At 33.1% G+C, this 20687-nt stretch overlaps 4 protein-coding genes across 5 annotated transcripts in view; 3 read left to right on the forward strand and 1 right to left on the reverse strand.

Moving 5' to 3' along the window:
* The first annotated feature begins 2062 nt into the window (after window positions 1-2062).
* Window positions 2063-4496, forward strand: eEF1alpha1 (eukaryotic translation elongation factor 1 alpha 1). 2 transcript variants are annotated; one of them, XM_073083804.1, is made up of 2 exons: window positions 2063-2217; window positions 2869-4496. In XM_073083804.1, exon 2 carries the CDS (start codon window positions 2880-2882, stop codon window positions 4269-4271), a length of 1392 nt encoding a protein of 463 aa, XP_072939905.1. In that variant the 5' UTR covers window positions 2063-2217; window positions 2869-2879; the 3' UTR covers window positions 4272-4496. The 2 variants fall into 2 exon arrangements, with proteins under 2 accessions (XP_072939905.1, XP_072939915.1); XM_073083814.1 differs by having other exon boundaries at window positions 2134-2290.
* A 1958-nt stretch (window positions 4497-6454) lies between these two features.
* Ak6 (adenylate kinase isoenzyme 6) lies at window positions 6455-8062 on the forward strand. Its single transcript, XM_073083827.1, has 4 exons — window positions 6455-6644; window positions 6893-7044; window positions 7520-7665; window positions 7857-8062. Exons 1-4 carry the CDS (start codon window positions 6602-6604, stop codon window positions 8044-8046), a joined length of 531 nt encoding a protein of 176 aa, XP_072939928.1. The 5' UTR covers window positions 6455-6601; the 3' UTR covers window positions 8047-8062.
* Window positions 8063-9137: 1075 nt separating this feature from the next.
* ERp57 (protein disulfide-isomerase like protein ERp57) lies at window positions 9138-17191 on the reverse strand. The gene is made up of 9 exons (XM_073083838.1): window positions 16933-17191; window positions 16634-16842; window positions 16021-16249; window positions 13870-13977; window positions 13242-13374; window positions 12710-12870; window positions 11293-11524; window positions 10093-10230; window positions 9138-9734 (listed from the first exon to the last, which is right to left on the reverse strand). Exons 1-9 carry the CDS (start codon window positions 17079-17081, stop codon window positions 9630-9632), a joined length of 1464 nt encoding a protein of 487 aa, XP_072939939.1. The 5' UTR covers window positions 17082-17191; the 3' UTR covers window positions 9138-9629.
* A 214-nt stretch (window positions 17192-17405) lies between these two features.
* LOC140750374 (uncharacterized) overlaps window positions 17406-20687 on the forward strand; it is a 30175-nt gene continuing 26893 nt past the window's right edge. The window contains exons 1-2 of the mRNA XM_073083862.1: window positions 17406-17557; window positions 18199-18250. Of these exons, the coding sequence (XP_072939963.1) occupies window positions 17491-17557; window positions 18199-18250 (119 nt within the window). The 5' untranslated portion in view covers window positions 17406-17490. The remainder of the gene's footprint in view (window positions 17558-18198; window positions 18251-20687) is intronic.

Here is a 20687-nt window from a genome sequence, read left to right on the forward strand (position 1 = left end):
TAATTATAGTATTATTTTAATTAATTATTTTGTGTCATTTTTATAATAAAGTGCCCATATATACTGGCTGGCACGATTGTATGAGTTAGCATAAAAAAGAAGAGCTCTTGACGTTTGAGTTGTATTTGGCGCAGGTATAATAAAAGTTGTAAATTGGATCAAGAAATAGTATTACTAATTAATTAATTAAGTATTATTAATTATTAGTGGGATAATCTCAAACTATAAATATATAATTTTAATTTATAAATTATGAAATATTATTTGAAAATTAAAAAAGGATCACTATTTTAATTACCGTAGTTTTAAAATTCCCCTTCTGTTTAAAAAAAATAAAAAATGCTGTCGTCAATTTTAAATGAGAACTTTATATACGCAAGTATTTTTTGCAAAGTAAAAGTATCCTTTTAACTATTCCGGTATATCGTAATTTTACCATTAAAAATGCACCATTGACGTTCGGTTCCACGGAATAAGATTTTTTTCTTTTGGTTCATTGCTAGACCAAAAGGTAATTATAATAGTCTAATTGGTCATATAATTGAATGCAAGTACGATACACCGTAGGTAAAACATATATTTTTGTTAAAAAGTAACAGTAACTTGTAACAGTTTTGTAACAGATTCTTAAATGTGAAATTACCAATTATAACTATTTCTGGTAGGAAGTTTTCAAATTATTATGTATATAATTCAAAAAATAAAATTCTTGAGCTCCAATCTTAATTGTTACATGTTGCTTTGCATCTTTCATGGTCTTTATTTAAGTTATAACTCCGATAATATTCTACCTAAAGTGAATAACAGATAACTTATTCATGTATTAAAATGAATCTTTCTTAATTAGGGAGTTCATAAGTCACAACAATTTTGTAATATTTATGCAGGCTAATGGAAATGAATACGAAGGAGCGAAATGAACTCCTAAGTAAGTCTACAACGGGCGGAACAAGGGGTGGAATCTGCAACTTTTTGCCTTATTTATTTATTCTTTATTGACCAAAAGAAAGATGCGGTAGAAAAGAGGGATTAATGCTATGCTTAACGAGCATTTCTTACTAGCCAATCTTGACCATGTTGAGATAAACTGAAGGCGGTGCAAGTGTATAGAAGAAGATCTTTATCTTATAAGAACTTGATCATTATATTTCTTTGAATATCAATAATGAGAAAGGAAGAAACATACTAAGAGTTTAACTTGAAACGAAAGAAAAAGAGACTATGTATAAAAATGCATGCACACAAAAGCAAATAAATGCGAATAAATAACACAAAATAGAAAGGATGAAATGAAACGATACAGACACATAATTATGTCTAATGATCAAGTTGACTAGAATAATACACTATATACTAAAAAAACTTTTTTTTAACTTTTATTTATAGTTTTCATAGGATTGGTTCCTTTAGGTAGTTATAAATTATTTCCAATAAATTATATTTACATCTACATTAAATTTCACTGTGGGGAAAATACAATGCAGGTAATACAATATTAAAATATTACTTGTAACGCCTTATTCATATAAATTTTATGCGTGGCCTAAAATTCTGCATAACAGAAGAAATCGCTCAACACCAAACAGATTGCTTGCCGCTCTCTTTCTATTATATTAAAATCCTTTTTAACCGACTTCAAAAAAGGAGGTGGTTTCTCAATTCAACCGTATATATGTTATTTTACAATAACCATCACGCTAATTCATGTCGAAAACAACTGAAATGCGTAGCTACGTAATAGCATTCACCTGTTTATTGCAACACCCAATTTATTGTTTCTATCGTTAATATTATTGTTGATTGTATTATTTGGCTAATTCATTAATGAATAAATGAAGTAAACAATTAACAATTGAACACATGGTTATTTACTTATATATTATTGTATTAATATTTCAATATAACCAAATTCTAATTAGATTTCCATAAGAAAACTGTATACACTTAGAAGAGAATATTGAACAAGAAACTTCAGAATTTCTGATTGTTATCACTTCGGCATTTTATTAGTTTACTATCACATCATTTAATATTTACGATTCAATTTATTTTAATGCAATTTTCACAAGTTGCAAATTCAAAAACAGGGATAAATCGAATTTAATATTGCCACACCAGAAACCGGAAGTGACTCCTTTCTTCCCATTCCAGCCGAAAGAAAAATCATTTCTCGTTCATTCTGTTGGAGTCTTTCTCGGATAATACACGCTATCCGTGGTGAGTGTCCGAAGAAATAGTTAAGTGCAGTGCAAATTCAGTGTCTTGAGTCTCATTATCCATTTAATTTGGTGTTAGTATAATAATTTTGTTTCATCTCCCCATCGCATAGTCCTTTTAATTTTAGTTTTATGTTTATCATGTTATTATGGTGTAATCGAATGTATCAACTTTTTCCACTATTCTTTTGTTTTACTAGATATCAATTTTATGCTACATTTTATAATTTAGTAATTAGTATTTCTTATGTTTTAGATTGTGTCGGTGTGATATAATGTTTCCAAGTTTAAAAAATACACTTTGCTTACGCGTCATACTTTCGCACAGACCGGCACATGCCACCACGTGGTTGTGAATCATCTTGTTTTTATTTCTTTACTTGTATGCATTAATTTTTTGCATTGATCAAGTGTTTTTTATATTATTGTCATGGTTTTTCTCATATTTCATTTAATTTCTCCCTTATATACCGTAATGGCTGACATCCATTGTGAAATGTCAAGATAGGGCGAGGCGGCCATGCGGCGGCCATATTGCCGGCCGCGTATCCATGCATGAGGCTACGACCTTGTGAATGTGCATTACGATCCCCTGTTGTGTATATTGATAATTAATCTTAAGAATTAATAGATTCCTTTTATTTCTTTTTAGACTAACCAAAAATGGGCAAGGAAAAGATTCACATTAACATTGTCGTCATCGGACACGTCGACTCCGGCAAGTCCACCACCACCGGTCACTTGATCTACAAATGTGGTGGTATCGACAAGCGTACCATCGAGAAGTTCGAGAAGGAGGCCCAGGAAATGGGCAAAGGTTCCTTCAAATACGCCTGGGTGTTGGACAAACTGAAGGCTGAGCGTGAACGTGGTATCACAATCGATATCGCTCTGTGGAAGTTCGAGACTGCCAAATACTATGTCACCATCATCGATGCTCCCGGACACAGAGATTTCATCAAGAACATGATCACAGGAACGTCGCAGGCCGACTGCGCCGTGCTGATCGTCGCCGCCGGTACCGGTGAGTTCGAAGCCGGTATCTCCAAGAACGGCCAGACTCGTGAACACGCCCTCCTTGCCTTCACTCTCGGCGTCAAGCAGCTGATTGTGGGTGTCAACAAAATGGACTCTACTGAACCCCCATACAGTGAATCCCGTTTCGAGGAAATCAAAAAGGAAGTCTCTTCCTACATCAAGAAAATCGGTTACAACCCAGCTGCCGTCGCTTTCGTACCCATTTCTGGCTGGCACGGAGACAACATGTTGGAGCCATCCACCAAAATGCCCTGGTTCAAGGGATGGAACGTTGAGCGTAAGGAAGGTAAGGCTGAAGGCAAGTGCCTCATTGAGGCTTTGGACGCCATCCTGCCTCCCGCTCGTCCTACAGACAAGGCCCTGCGTCTTCCCCTACAGGACGTCTACAAAATCGGTGGTATTGGTACAGTGCCCGTAGGCCGAGTTGAAACTGGTATCCTCAAGCCTGGTACCATTGTTGTATTTGCCCCCGCTAACATCACCACTGAAGTAAAATCTGTGGAGATGCACCACGAGGCTCTCCAAGAGGCTGTGCCTGGAGACAATGTTGGTTTCAACGTAAAGAACGTCTCTGTTAAGGAATTGCGTCGTGGCTACGTTGCCGGTGACTCCAAGAACAACCCACCCAAGGGTGCCGCTGACTTCACTGCACAGGTCATCGTGCTCAACCACCCTGGTCAAATTTCCAACGGCTACACACCTGTGTTGGATTGCCACACTGCTCACATTGCCTGCAAATTCGCAGAAATCAAAGAGAAGGTTGACCGTCGTACCGGTAAATCCACTGAGGAGAACCCGAAATCTATCAAATCTGGTGATGCTGCCATTGTTAACCTAGTGCCCTCTAAGCCTCTCTGTGTAGAGTCCTTCCAGGAGTTCCCACCCCTTGGTCGTTTTGCCGTGCGAGACATGAGGCAGACTGTCGCTGTAGGTGTCATTAAGGCTGTCAACTTCAAGGAAGCTGGTGGTGGCAAAGTCACCAAAGCCGCTGAGAAGGCCACTAAGGGCAAAAAGTAGCTAGCACTGTTAACAGCACAATTCTTTATTCAACTGCGATACTTCATTCACCGCAAGGTGTTCCGAAGGAAAGAAAGGCTACAAACTCATTCCTTTTCTATATTTTTTACAAGGCTTATACTGTAACATTATTTTATAATTTATAAGGTTATACATATATCTGAAATATTTTGTTATGACTGCAACTAAAATGTAAATTCATAGAATAAAGGTAGCCTCCAGTAACGTGTCATTTTATTATCCAACATCCCAATCCTATCAATAAACACAAAATTGTAAAAAATCACAAAATAATTTATATTACTTTGTCTTAAAACAATTTTAAAATTAATTCTAAATAATTATAAATATCTTTATTTTAATATCATTTTCATAGCAATATATTCTTTGTTTTGAAATTGTCTCACAATTAAAATAATTTTTATAAATCCTTGATTTTGATAAGATAATATGCATAGTAATTTTAATTACAAGTTGGATAACAACTTTCACCTTCCACCTATTGAGAACAGTTACTATCAGGTGATTCATGGACTATGGTCCATGCCTCCAAGACATTGAAGATTAAACTAAAATATTATGTTCTAAAAGTTAGTTTCCCAGAAAGCTCTCATTTTAGAATTCAGTTTAGATCATAATAAATAAATGTCTTAAAATGATATCTGAATTCTAGCTTTCTACTGGCTGCTGAGCTATAATATATATGAAGAATGATACTGAGTTTTTGTGTTGTCTGATTATGTTCTTTCGTAAATGACTTTCTAATTATCTAATATTATCAATTACATTATAAAATTTTTAGCTACTGAAATGTTGTCTTAGGAAAGTTACTACGATGTAGTGTATAGATAATTACATTGCAATAGGACAATGGGATATGAATGAAAATGGTTAATTGGTGTTCTATAACATATTTATTAATTACAACTAATTACACAAACACCATTCGAGATTATTACGATTTTTCATACTCTAAAGAATTGATCCTTTCCTCTTGATCCACTATTGCATTGGCCCATTCTTCTGCTTGTTGAAGTCGTTTTCGGCGGCTGTAGGGGCCGTAATAGAGTTTGTTGACGACTACAACAGCTGACGTGATTGCAATAGCCATTGTCATTTTTACTAATGGACTTGAGTGTTTAAACCATCGTTTCAGTGAATTCATTCTTTTTAGTTGTCAATTCAGGTTCAGAAGCGGTATCAGGGCTATCTAGATGTTTGTTTTTTCTAGGGAAGTGCTCGTCAAACAACGGTTTCCATATGTACACACCACTAAAAACACCTAATGCTACGGCTAGAATAAATTGACCTCTCGTTACTCCGCGAGCTTTGTAAATTTTCATTATCCGTATTATATTTTCCTTTAATATATCATTTTTACAGTTCTGTTACACAACATAACCTCTCTAAAAATTAAATTAAAATTTTCTTTGATTTGACATTTGACATTAGCTTTGAGTTGACAGTCGGTATACCAGCATAGATTAGTAAAAAAAATGGAATTCCGATACACTAAACAAAAATATTTGGTAAGTACTTATTCATGATAACTCATTAACTTAATACTCGGTGATATTTATTAATCTACAAGAAGTGTTCGATCAATTTCATTACATATAGTCCTAACATACAAGATCGGTCTAAGACCGACTAGCTTGCCGTTTGCTGACTTTACTGCCGGCCGCCGGGCAGTGCGAGATATTTTAGAAACTCGATTTCTCATTTGGAGGGCCCGAAGTTCAAATCCCAGAAGTTATGATTTTGAACGTATTAGAAATTTATTATCACTTGCTTAAACGCTAAAGAAAACATCGTGAAGACTATGACAACGTGCACACGCCTGAGAGCTCGGAACCCTAAGAGTCCTTTCAGACAAGTTCTCAAAAGTTTGCCGTCTACTGAAAAGAGTATAGAAAACTATATAAGTCTACTGCATTTGGTCAGCGCGATGCGAGTCCTCTCATTATCTTTTTAGACGATCTTTTCTTCGCGAACAAATGCATTTCAGTGGTTATTTAGTTCTGACGACTTTTATCGACTTCTTCTTCGTCTGCATTTAATCAAATTTTATGAAGTCGTAAGACTGTTTTGTTTTAAAGACGATCTAACTGGTTCTTCACAGACAGTATAGGTGTATTAGGTGTTCTGTGCTCCGTTAGAAGTATAGGTGTTCTGTGCACTGAGAGCACATTATAAACATAAACATAGATAACCTAAAAACTAAAAAGGAAAGAATTGACTTTATGGTAGAATAATTTAAATAATCTAAATATACAAACTGTAATGTTATCATGAAATTTATTTTATATATGTGCTGATAATTGCCTAAAATGCAAGAAAATAAAAGAGTCCAACCTAATATTCTTATAACAGGTGAGTTGGAAATTTGGAATCTTATTAAGTTCTACCGGTCCATATGCTTTGATAAGTACTACTAATCTATGTTCATAATATGATGTAAAATATTTATATGTTAATAAAATAGATAGTACTATATTTAAAACTAAACGTCTTCTACTCTCATAGTATCATTAGTATTTTCTTATAAAATGAACAAAGCAAAGGCGTATGCAACCCTTCTGACAAAATGTATATTACAAAAGATGATTCTTAAATTCCAGGAACACCAGGGGTAGGGAAATCCACAATAAGCCGCCTGCTGTCAGACAGAACTAAGTTTCCATGGCGGGAGGTATCGAAGCTGGCAGAGGAATATAATTGTTTAGATGAATATGATCCAGAATATCAATGTCCATTTCTCAATGAGGATAAGGTATTTTATTCTCCTACACATTGTTCTAAAACTATATACATTAAAAATTATCATTATCATTCCTTGGTCAGGAACAGATCTCCCAGAATAGGAAATATTAAGACATTTTGTATGTCAACATTCTGGCCAATATAACTAAACTTAATATACTTTATTATGTTTTATGTGGATTCCACTAATCTTTCCTTAAGGCTATGCTTTATGTAAACATCACAAATCTTATAAGATTGAAGTAAAAAACAAGCAAGCAGGCGATCAGTGGTAACTGCTGCCCATGGATTCATATGACCAACTTCATATAGAATGGGAGATGTATCTGAGGTCAATATCTAAATGAGACCTTACCACTCCTGAAGACACTGGATAATATAACTATTCATCAAAAAATAAATGCCACTATAAAACTGAACAATCACTCACATAAATATTGAAACATAGAATTCCTCTATCATCAGTTTGATTTTTCTTTTTTAAGTTATTAGATATTATGGAGGGTATGATGGCAAAAGGAGGCAACATAGTTGACTACCATGGCTGTGAATTCTTTCCTGAACGATGGTTTGATGGAGTATTTGTTATAAGAACAAATAACACAGCTTTATATGACAGACTAACTGCCAGGTAAAGTTAGGTCATATTTTTGTCATACTTAACTTTTTTGTATAATATTATTCACAAGCATATTATTATTTTCTTATCCGATGTCATTTGACTTGACAAAGTTACCTTTCTATTCTATATATATATTTTTCTTTTCCCTGTTATTGTGTTAGTACATATTCTTAATTAATTAATAAATCTTTAATTTTCAGAGGTTATACAGGAAAAAAACTAGAAGACAATATACAGTGTGAAATTTTCGAGACGCTTTTAGAAGAGGCCCAATCTTCTTACAAGCCCGAAATAGTAATGGAACTTCAGAATGACACTGAGGAGCAGTTGCATAATAATGTAGACAAGATAATTGATTGGATAGGAAGATGGAGAGAAGAGAGTTTATAATAAACAGTATAAGAAATCATGTTTTTATTTTGAATAGCCTCTTGGTATTATATTGTGTATAGATGGTAGAACTTTGATACTTGGTGAGGGTGAGACACTTACTCATTTTAAGTTATTGTTCAGTGGTACCAATAGCAACACATCTGTGGCCAAAGTCAAATAGTAATCAAACTAGGGGTTGGTTATAGATGGCCATGTAAATAGGTGGCAATTGCCATTTCTGAGATACCATCAGGTGCTCTACATAGTTTGCTGCTTCTATAGTATAAAAAAAAACAGAAATGGGTAATGACACTTATTGATTATAATTATTGTCACTGATTAACATAGTAAAAATGCTAAAGATAATTATATTGATTCAATCATAAAGTCCATTCCATTTTGATCACCAACCATATACAAATTGTTAGTTACTATCCCTTGTGGCATAGCTGTTTTTATATTGGTCTATATAAGCAATCATCCGGGTTCAATCACCGTCAAAATTCACATCTACAATAAATTTGAATTTGTAATTTGCTTCAGTGCTTGTGCACCAGTCTGTGTTCAATGCACTCATGACACGGATTTTATAATGTGGGCGGACGGAGTAGGACGCGTTATTATTAAGATATTCGTTTTTCAGTCCATTTATTTTAACAACAATGTGGAAACTGTGGCAACCAAAAATAACAAAACCTTCATAAATCCCTAATTAACCAATTGCCAAGTTTATAATAGGCACTCTGTGAGAATTAAAGTAACATTTTAGAATTGTGTTATAATATGTGTTTCAATTATAGCATTTTCTTGCAGTAAGTACATTCAACAGCAGTGTTATTTTATTGGACTTATTATTTGACATAAATATATTTAAGAGCTGTATGGGAGAAAACCACTGTTATTGCTTTTTCTCGTACAGATATGAAATAAGGTAATTTGTTCACTGATTATAGCAAGAATATTTTTCTTCTGGCTGAATATAGCAATCACTAAGCGTAATTAATTTCGTTCTGGATTCCAACTAACTCTTCGCCATAATAATGATTTTTGCTTTCTTGCAATTCAATAATTGAATTATTTAGGAGATGGTGTAATGAAACAAATGCAAATTATAAATAAATCCTAATTTATTTATTATCCCACTGACAAAATATAAAGAAATGCATTTAAAATTACTGTATTCAAAGTATCTATTAGTGATTTACCTAAGTCACAGTTTTAGTTGAAATAATCACTGGTACACATAATACATGGCATGGAAAACTGTTAATATCACTTATTCTTCTTCACTCCATCACTTGTAAGTCTTTATAGTTGTAATTACCAGTTTTTGTACATAATGTTCTAAATATTTCAACAGGTAAATCCAATAGACTGAAGAGCTCACCAATCGAAATCCGACGCAGTGTTGCTACGTTAAAATTGGAAGTGCAAACTGACTAATGTAAAAATACGTTACTTGTGAAGTAGTTCAAACTAAACCACCATACCCCGAATTTGGACAAGTGAGCGAGTTCTATAGATAGTTCAGGCACGCGTCACGCTCGCAGCGCATTCACTCACAGATCTTTCATGGAAAGTATTTGATCACAACGATGTGTTTACAACTCGTCCTTCTTGGCATTGCCCTTCCTGTCCCAGCCCTTCAACTCGCTGGAAGCTTGTTCCGCAACGTATTTGAGGAAATCTTCAAGTCCGCGTCCACCCTGTAGAAGTTACAAGATTTTAAGTTAAAAAAAGTTCATATAATTAAGAAAATTAACATGCCCATCTTCCAATATTTTCATCATTATTACACCTTTTTCTATCTAAGGTTAAGCCCTACTGTATTTGTAATATGCCTGCATTTGACTGTCTTACTTAGTGATGTGTCATCATCGCTTACTTAAAAAAAACTTATTTACGCTTTGAAGATATTCAGGACCATCTCGGCTTAGATTAACCTTTAGGGTCTTTTACTTAGTACATGTTCAGCAATGTACATTAACAGATGTCAGCAAAGATTATTCACCAATTTCTTTTTAAATTTCCAAAAACAGTAGGTCAATGAGGTTCATGACTTACATTGTATCTAGATGGTTTCTTGGAGCTGTCCTTGGGTTTCCAGTAGATGGTTGGGAACCCAGATACGTCGTACAGCGACTTGGGCCAGTCATTGGCGGTCGCGTCGATCTTCACAATGTCAACTGCTTCGTTCTTCAACTGTGGAACAAATTAATTTTATTAGTATCTTATTCAATTTAATTTCCGTTAATGCATTTAGGGCTAGAATATACCTGTGCATATAATACCTATTATACTTTGCAGAGTTCACTAAATTATGGAGAACCTGACGCCCAGGAAGAATTATAATAGCAAATGCTTTGTAATTACAAAAACATTGACCATTACTGTAAAACAATAACTGCCATGCCCAGTCATTGCTTTTAGACATTATAGATAAACTTTTAATTCTATTTTATTGCCATTCCGAGTGATAATAAAACTGATAATAAAGTTGCGGAGAAATAATTACTAGTAGTAGAAAAAAGCTATGGATCAATAACACGACGGAAACAGTTCTACATTTTGTTTTATCAATAACGGTATTATTTACGCCCTCCGGTCTGTGTAAGTGATATCTTCACCACAATGAATGGTATGCAGATAAGCGGTTTACATGACTGCTACTGGTAACACCGGTTTTGTGGACGTAAAACAACAATTAGGAAATACGACACGTTTTGTTCTTTTTGCAGCGTATTCGGTTGCGTAGTTTTGTTGCATTTAGTTTGTTGTTACCATTTTACAGTTGCTTACAAGTCAATGTGTAATTCTTTTAATAGGTTTTGTTATGGTACGAATTAGGTCAATTTGAAGAATAAAATATTTGACATTAACGTAATTTCTGATTGCCTTAGTATATATCTGGTTTGGCTAATAATGAGTTTCGAAAATATTAATGAAATCTAAATGACAAATACAATTAGCATAGACTGCCATAAATTTTTCTCCTCCGAAGCATCACATGATGAAATTAGAAATTTTAAACTCGAGTGAATGGTGACCTGAATATTAACAACTTTCTATGTGTAAAAAAAAAACAATCAGACAGAATACATGAGTTGTGCATCAGAAATTATTTTGCCAAATAAAGTAACATCTTCTACTTTTTAAGGTCGTGATTATATTTAATTAACGTAAAAACTAGAAACTGTTTATCTGGGGAAATAAAAATAATTGCTCACAAATCCATAACCTACAACAAAAGAAAAGTGTAAATACCTTCTCGCCGAGCTCATCCCAGACAGGCGCGAGCTTCTGGCAATGTCCGCACCAGGGCGCGTAGAACTCGATGAGCGCGTCGCGGCCGCTGTCGGTGACCAGCTGCCCGAAGTTCTTGCCGACCGCCACCTTCACCGGCCCGTCGTTGCTCTCTGGTACCGGCTCCGATTTGATGAATGGCTCCAGCTTGCCATCGATCATGTCTTTGGTGAATGCCAGCAGGTTGTCGATGCTGCAAGGGCAAATTGAATTCATAACTTCGTTGTAAGGAGTGGAAACTACGTTATTATTTGTTGACACATAAGGATGGAGAAGGTTAGTTCCTTATGGATGTTAGCTGATTTTCCAAACTACATAGAACACTGTGTTTTTATTTGTCACCATTGTTATAAAAATATCTCTTTATTTTTTCTATAGATATATGGTGGCTTGGTAACTGACCGAGTTCCGTACCCCCCACTAAACAGCGGGGTTGGTATAATTTTAATGTTGTCTTATTATATTATAATAATATTATATTATTATGAAAGAATATTAAAAATCCGGGGAGTATTCACTCCCTTGAGAATTTGCCCGGGCAAAGAGGGTACCCTCGAGACCCGAATAATCCCTACCCACCCCCCATATTGCAAACGCGGACGCGGCATATGAGAGGCCCGTGGGTACGAAGTCCCGTCTTGCTGTCCATCACATGTTACGTCCATCAATTCAAAATATCTTTGCATGACAGCAGTTAACATGTAGTAATTATGTAAAATGTTAACCTATATAATTATGTAGTGTTTATCGATCATTAAAAAATATTAGAAATTTAACTGGAGCGTAACTGCGTCGATAAGAATGAAGTTTAATGTGCGCTCCGTAAATTTCCATTTATTTAGAGCATACAAATAAATAAATGGAAATATATGAAATAAAAATATGCTTGCAAGTCAATGACTTTGACATTGAGTGGCTGAATGTATTATTATTTGATGTTAATAATTAATATGTTGTTATTCCCAAAATCTTTATTAAAAGGACTTAACTTTACTTTACTTACTACTCTTAGTCAGCACAAACGGCAGTACAAATTTCGCTAAATAAGCGGTAGAAACCTTTGTGGTTCTACTCCGGCAGCACCACTGCCAAACCTATTTCTGCTTCATAACAGCAGTGCTAAACGCTGCTGTGTTCTAGTTTGAAGCGTGTGTTGAAGGAGACCTACTTTTCCGAGGCGTTCCAGTTTAGTCCTCAGGGGTACCGGCGCATTTGTGGCAGACCTGATGTGGGAATATCTAATCCTATATGGTGTTAATTTTAGAGGTCCATGGGCGGCAGTAGCCACTTACCATTAGTTGGACTGCATGCTCGCCTACTACTACTATATCCTAAATTATAATAAAGAGAATAGACTAAAATAAGAGTAGTGGGTTACCTGAACTCGTCGCTCATGACGAACTTGTTGCCATCAGCGTCGCGTCCGGCCACCACGGGCTTGTCACCCTTGGCGAAGTCGATGCCGTACTCGTTCAGCTCATGAGTGAAGTCGTCCTTGTCGCTGATGGCGAAGTTCACTTCCGACAGCTCCTTGGCAACCTGAGATTGATATCGATTGATTAGTATCTAATGATTTAATGAATGAAAATGTAATGGATCAAATATGTATCTAATGGATAAAAATTATACATAGTGCATGAAAATTGAGGCTAATGACCATTACAAAGATTATTTTCTTAGACTCAATTTTCATGTTCATTATATTATGAGAAAAAACATAATTAAGATAATGGTGATCTGCAATAAAAAAGCGGGAAATGAAGTCTTGAAATCATATACATATTGTAACAGTTTCCTATATCTTTAGTATAATAATTATTATCTATCATTACACAAAATATATTTCTTCTCATGTAAAAATAGACAATACGAAAGGAATAGGCTTCTGATTTACCTTACACTTTCCTTACCTTCAATACGCGGTTCCTCCAGTAGTTGGTGCCCTTCGCGTTCTTGACGTAGTCCACATCGAAATAGGCAACGATCAAGGGGTTGGTGAAGTCGCGCGCGTTGTCCTTCTGTCGCACTCCCACGAGCCCATGGCTGAGAGAACAAATAGTTTTAGTAATAAAATTCTAATCACAAATAAGAACATTTCGATAGTTTAAAAACTAATAAACAGATACGCGTTCAATAATATCAGAAGCTAAATAAAATATTTACTACAATGAGTACTGATATCGAGTTTGTTATCAGTCGTTTTGATTGTAGTTATTGTGGGTATTGCTTTAGATATAACTTTTTCCTCTAATTATAATTACTTCATTAATCAAATTAAATACACTAACAGGACGTATTGTTAAATATAATCCTTGATACCGAAGTCCGAAACGAAAATTTTAACAATAGTTAATTAATTAAAAACGCGAATATTTCAAATTAATATTTACTTATGCTAAGCCAACGACTTTGTTATTATTTAAATATAAGTACTTCTAAATACCACCTGAATATCACATGCCTAGCGTATCTAAACTAGATGACATATTTCTGTTGATAACATGTTAGTTAGGAACAAACAAAGCAACTTGAACTCACTAGTTCTCCTTGATGAAAGCGTTAATGGAGCCCTGGCCGTTGTATTCGACGGAGGAATCTTCAAACTTGTTCTGCAGCTTCTTCGGCCGGTACAACACAACATTGTTCCTGTTGACAAAGGATTGACATGTTTTACTACATTCTTGTCTTATAACCTAACTTATTTTACAGCTATTTAGTTACTTTGTTGGTATTAATTTTCTCCTACGCGTAATGCTTTAGATCGAATTTCGTAACTTAGACTTCATAATTTGTTAGGTCAAGTTAGAATATTTACGGAATTGCAACCTATTCAATCGATAACATCTGATTTACGTGGTAACTATCGAGCAATGCCCTTTGTGATTTATCCCAATTAGGAGTCATCTGTGCCAGTTTTGAAACGGAGGACTGCCATAATCGGCTTAATTATGACTCATATTATTTTTTGCTTTACTTCACTCTTCAAATAGAAGGCAGAGGAGATTTAGACGGGCATCCGGATTAAAGGATGGGCATTGAACCAAACAGTTCTAGAAATTTATTATTGTTCATAATATACCAAAATCGATTTACTCAATCGGAAACTTTACGCTGATGGGAAAAATTTACGCTGAAATAATTTTCGTTTTAATTAACGTAAAATAAATGAATTTCAGTAGATATTAAAACTTCGTTACAAAACATTTTAATTTAACACTGTGAAACTGCGGAAAATGCAATTTTCAAACAATTCTAAAAACTAACATCCGTGTAATTGGCATTGTTACGGATTTTGCAATATGAACATTATAATCAGAGCATGTAGCTCACGTAATGTATTACGTATATAAGCATGTGGTTTATATTTTCCTTTGGAAGACCTTTGATACCTTATTTTGAGGTGTATAGAACTAGGAATTATGAGAATTTAAATATTTTAGAAGTCCAACATCAAAATGTCCCATAGGGAAAAAATGTCTTAATAACTTATCCAGGAAATAACAATATTACGAACGCGAGTTTTCCACTTTCCGAATTTATTTTTTAAGTCCATTTTGATTTGAACACCTGTGGCAATAAGAAGACCAAAAATGGTATTATTTATTCAATTATGAAATTACTATTTAATTTGCATAACAACTACCTATTTAAACAGATGTTGGTTAAGTGACTTGTTACTATTGCTATATGTGGCATTTTTTGTAGTTTTTCAGTTTAGAACAGTCTCTACAGAGAAAAATTATAAATTACTACTGATTCTCGGAGAGAATTACAATGTTATATTATATTGTTATATTACATATAATAGTAAAGAAAAGTGTAGGATAAAATTTCCCAAAAAAATTCTAAAAGAGTTTGCATCGTTCAACATATTGGCAAACCACTGACTGATCAGTCATCTGAATTTATCCTCTTCTCATTAAAGCTTTACTAATACTGCTTTATTAAAAATACCTAATTGAATCTAATGCAATAATATGTGGTTATAATTATTTTTGTGGATATAATTATTTTTAATGCATAATGAGCTGAAACTTAATTTGCTTGCAAATTAATAATCAAGCAGGATGGGCCATGACATTGAATAGAAAATGTACACTAAATAGAACAAGATCAGAACAGATGTATCAATGGAATTTTGTTGGTAAAGTAAGAATTTTCAAAGTTGTTTTGAGTTCTTACAAATTATGGTATCATTTATTAATTGTTAATTTATTCATTAAATGTTTCACTAAAAATATGACAACTATATACATACATCATCAAAAAATAAAGTTAACTTGATCTCCTCTTAAAATGTAAAATATGAAAAATGTAAAATATCTCATTGTTCTATATACTCTGTAGAAACATTGATGATTTGTTGGTTTTTATTGAATCAACTATATTAAAAAAAGGAAGTTAACCTGTTATAAAAAGCTAAGTTAACTTTCAGGTGTTTTATCATTTACATGTAGAAACAACTGGAATACTTACCTTTAAGCATTTAATTAGCATATACCATGATAAAAGTTAGGGCCTTTTTTTAAATACTGCATAGCATAATTTAGATTAAAATTTGTTGTAGGCTTGGTAACATAATGAAACTGAATCTTTTATTTCATGGTACCTACTATATTACTTTTCCTTATCATGGAAAAATATTTAAAGAGAAATTAAAACTCTCTGTTAATTGATAAAGTCACTTACTTGTATCCAGCTTTCTCAAGGACATCTTTAGCAGATGTGTGGCCGAAGGTAACTTCCTCGCGGAGCTTGTCAGCAGCTTTGAGGAACTCTCCCTTGAGGTCAGATTCCTTCTCGAAGAAGCCAACAACAACAACCTCGTCCTTGGAGAGGAAGGCATCAAAGTCAGCCACAGACAGCAGGTCCTTGGAGCTGGGACCAACCTGGGCTCTCATGTACTTGACAATACCGTCTGTTGATGAAAACAGCTTCTTTATAAACTACTTTTATATACAAATACTGCTTCATTTTAATTTTATTAATGACTATTATAATTTTGTGTATTAACATATTGTCAAGTTATAGTTAAATTATTCACATTTTTAATAAATATTATTTTTCTTAATAAAGCTATTTGTGATACCAAAAAATATAATACAATACCAAGTATAAAAAAATATATAGATAATATAATGTCAATGTTGATAACAAAAATATATATATTAAACAGGAAAACAGAGCGTAGATTCAATTAGAGAAAAATGAAACAGATGAGATGAGAGATGAGAATTACATTGGGTAAGTGAATAATATATGTACAGTTAGTTGTAACGTGGGTAGATGTTGCGATACTTACTTGATTCTCTGGGGCCATTGTATTCCTGTGAAAGTTCTCCCTGTCTGAATATTTTCAGCGTAGGGTATCCCGACACTGAGTACTGTTCGCAGGTGCTTTTTCCACCCTCAGTACAGTCGACTTTAGCGAGAGCGACTGGCGGGTCATCATTCTTGAGCACGCCGGCCGCAACCGCGTACTCGGGCTTCAATCTTTTACAGTGTCCGCACCTGAGCAACAACATTCACGTAATCAGATAAAACATCAACCTTATCTCATAAATCAAACATCAGTAACCCAAAAAGTCTGATGATACTCACCATGGTGCGTAAAACATGACTAAAGCGGTCTCATGTTGAGATATTATAGCATTGAAGTCTGAGTCTGTGAGGTCAAGTACATCTTCTTCGGCGGCCCTACATAAATAAATTACACCTAAAAATAATATTAATTTAAGTGACCCGAACATTTTGTAATTCACCGGCAACGGTACGCTATTCTACTGAGAACGACCGAGGCTGAGAAAATGAGACAGGACAAGGACCGGAAAAATACACGTATGATGCTCAGGATGACATTTAGCCGGCACAGCGTTGGCCATTTCTGATTGGTTACTTAAAGATGCATTCATATTTAAGATTTAGTTTATAGTTATCACATAATTAATAAATATTTAACATAAAATTACTTTAAAATGTTTTTTAATAGTTTTTAAAGTATGTTACATAATTTTAAACTATAAACATTTAAAACATAACATAATAATCGATATTACCGTAAGTTACGAATAATCGAGTATCGATAGAGTAGAGTGACATCAATGGGCGTCCCTAACAAACGGCACAACTTTGGCAGTTGGCTTCGCTGTCAATTGGAAAATGGCAGCGACGAGTGTTGTCGTTCTCGACAGAGGCAACAATACAACTTGTACCGTAAATCTTTTCGGTGAGTAAATAATTTAAAGACTTTATATACTTAATAATAATTACATTGATCTTCCAGCTTGCTCTCTGTCAATTTCTGAAACTGTTATTAGTGAATGCCGGATAACCTGTACTTAAAACTTTTATCGGTATTTATTTTTTAAGAGATGCGCGAAACTTTTAAATTGTTTTGTGTATAAAATAACAAGTAAACATTATGCCAACATAGACGTGGAAATCCGGAAAGTATTGGCTCAAAATATTAACGAAATATGTAGGTTCAGTGGTGTATTCAGATATAATAAGAGGTAACGAGTTTTTTTCTGAGTGAATAGAATAAGAAGTTGTCTGTGGCGTTATGACCTTGGCTATTGGATTGTAGGAAGTAAACTGTAGATACTTGCTTCTAAATTGTTATTTGTTATTTGATGTACTCACAAAAAAATATTTATAAGTTGTCTAGCAACATTTATATAATTAGGAAATGATTTGTATCATACTTTGAGAATTCATGAAGTAATTAATAATTACATCATGCAAGGTTTTTTTAATATTATATTGGGTTTTATAATATCTATTTATTTTTATAAGTTACTGTATTTCTGTTAATATATATGACTTTATATGTATTGATTTAAAATTAATATTTGCAATTTTATTCAGGGGCTACGGTTGTATCATGGCGAGTCAACAATCAAGAACAATTATTTGTAAGGTAAGAATTAGTATTAAGTTAGCATAAGTACATTTTTCATTTTGAAATATATAAATCAATCAAAACTACCAATTGAAAACAAATTATAAAAAATATGTAGAAAAAGATATTTGATTTTTAATCATTATTACCTTTAATGTAATGATGTGTTTGCTTATTTAATTAAATAGATAAGTATTTTCCACTGGGACTTAGTTTTTCATAAATACTCATATGATTGATTTCGTTCAACGCCTTTTTTTATCAAAATAAATAAAAAAAAACATTTAAAAAAAAGTGGAGTTGGCCGATTTGTGAATTAAGGTATCGATATGCAAAGCAATCATTAATAAATTGTTTCAATACTGTCATCAATTCAATTGTAAAAAAACTATTTCTATTTTCAAATTTTGTTGCATAATTTACAACAAAAAGCAAAATTTCCTTATTTTTTTAGTTTAAATGTGACAAGGTAATTTATATTTTAAATTGCTAATGAATAAGTCCTACTTTTTAAATATAATGATATTAATGATACTAATTTTATGTAATATTAATATACATTGAATAATTAAAATGTGGAATTAATATACATTTAAACTTAAAAATAGCTCTACAATTAGCTAATTTAATGTTAAGTAATATTTCATTAATTAAAATGCAATTCTATTTCAAGGTTTAGTAGCATTCTATACTAAAATTCGGCATTGTCTCTATAATTAGATTAACTTCAAGACCTTTAGGATTGCAGCATTGTCTCTATAATTAGATGAACTCTTTACAAAATAATTAAGTGCATACATTAGCCGTTCACTTGTGTAAGATATACTTGGAGAAAATATAATATGTTACTCATTGTTTAATTGCTTGACTCACTTTATTTTGAAATGGATATTTTGAAGAAGTAATTTTTGTATGTTTGTACACTTGAGTCAAAAAGTAAAGCATTGAGAAATATCTTGTAAATTCAATGTTTTTATTGATTTACCTCGCGCATGCAAATTGGTAGGTTAATAAATATATTGTTTTACTCAATATTTTAACCTATTTCTTATTGTTACTCGTAAAATAAATCTTATCAAAAACACAATATTTACCCAATTTGGATTGTTTTTGGCTAGATTGACTAAGCAAATTAACAAATTATCGAATTTAATAGATATTATACCTAAGTATCCTAATTAGACAGCGTGATTTATTTTTAACGCGGAAAAATAATTCCAGCTTATTTTAAGGTAACACTGACTACTGACTGAAACACTTAATTTAACAATAGTTCGTACTGCCTTGACGATCGAACATACAATTTCGCAATTCCATTGGAATCGTTTACAATTAGATTTCTGAAAGGAGGTGCCAGAATTAATAATTTTGGGTTAACACTGACTAATTAATACTAGAAATATTACTAACTACGTAAATATAAAACCATTTATAAATCGACTCCCGTAACGGTTTACCCCGTGCATTACCTCCGTATTTAAAGCGCCTTATCACCAGAGATGTGCGACATCGCATCTTTGGTTAAGTATATGTTCAATCCATTGGATTGCTTGATCTTCATAGCCTTGCCCGTTTTATTAATGTTTCAAATAATCAATCCAGTCTAAATACTTTTCGGAAAAATATCCTAGACAGTTTAACTATTTCGAAATTCGTTGTCACGATTTATGAGTTTATTTATTTGGATGGATTTACAAAATTGTTGAAAAGCCCCAAGTACCTATTTTTATATCTGAAAAGTATTTTGTTTTAGATTGTTTTAGATTACCTACATGTTTGGAGAAATAAAATTATTTTTAGTTGTAAATCCCAAAGGCCACAAATTACATTGGTTTTAATGAATACAATTAAGAAATTGCCGTATCTATATTTAGACATGTTAATTTTTACGATAAGGACTTAGATATTTCCTACAAACGGTATTGTAAAATTTCCTGTTTTAAAATATCTTTCATAATTATCTATGTATGAAAATATTAGGCAAAGAAACATTTTTCTTGTTGACCACGGTTAGTGATTTAGTCGAGGTTACAAAATAAAGGCAAACTTTTAAAATCTGCAATTATATTGCACATTATATATATTAAACTAAATCTTCTAATGTAATGAGATAATTACTTATATAATATGATTTTGTTGGGCATTATCATTTGATTAGGAGAATATGTTAAAATATTTTGCCTAATATTCTTAATTTTGATACGAAATTTGCCCTACGTCGAGGTTATAATTATAAATACCAATTAAGTTTAACCAACTGAGTGTTTTTGTGGGATTGGCGTAAATAATTAATATAATAAAAAATAACATGTGTTTTAATGCCAAATTGAAGGATTAGCGTGGTTTTTGAAAAGAGACTGTTTTTCAAGAGAGAGGCTGTTACTTTTATAAACAAACTAGCTGACCCGGCAAACGTTGTGTTGCCATATAAGAAAAAAATGTTAAGGGTGAACAA

Source organism: Epargyreus clarus, unplaced genomic scaffold (assembly GCF_041222505.1).
Source record: "Epargyreus clarus isolate Ecla_fem2 unplaced genomic scaffold, WU_Ecla_fem_2.2 ptg000003l, whole genome shotgun sequence".
NCBI lineage: Eukaryota > Metazoa > Arthropoda > Insecta > Lepidoptera > Hesperiidae > Epargyreus > Epargyreus clarus.

Excerpts from the sequence above, each read along its gene's own strand:
- Ak6 (XM_073083827.1), top strand. The coding sequence starts at position 6,602 with ATGCAAGAAAATAAAAGAGTCCAACCTAATATTCTTATAACAG. Across the intron at positions 6,645-6,892 it reads ACCTAATATTCTTATAACAG|GAACACCAGGGGTAGGGAAA; the intron begins GTGAGTTGGAAA and ends CTTAAATTCCAG. Across the intron at positions 7,045-7,519 it reads CATTTCTCAATGAGGATAAG|TTATTAGATATTATGGAGGG; the intron begins GTATTTTATTCT and ends TTCTTTTTTAAG.
- ERp57 (XM_073083838.1), bottom strand. The coding sequence starts at position 17,081 with ATGTTCGGGTCACTTAAATTAATATTATTTTTAGGTGTAATTTATTTA. Across the intron at positions 12,871-13,241 it reads GGAGGAACCGCGTATTGAAG|GTTGCCAAGGAGCTGTCGGA; the intron begins GTAAGGAAAGTG and ends TATCAATCTCAG. Across the intron at positions 11,525-12,709 it reads GTCATGAGCGACGAGTTCAG|CATCGACAACCTGCTGGCAT; the intron begins GTAACCCACTAC and ends TTGCCCTTGCAG.
- eEF1alpha1 (XM_073083804.1), top strand. The coding sequence starts at position 2,880 with ATGGGCAAGGAAAAGATTCACATTAACATTGTCGTCATCGGACACGTC.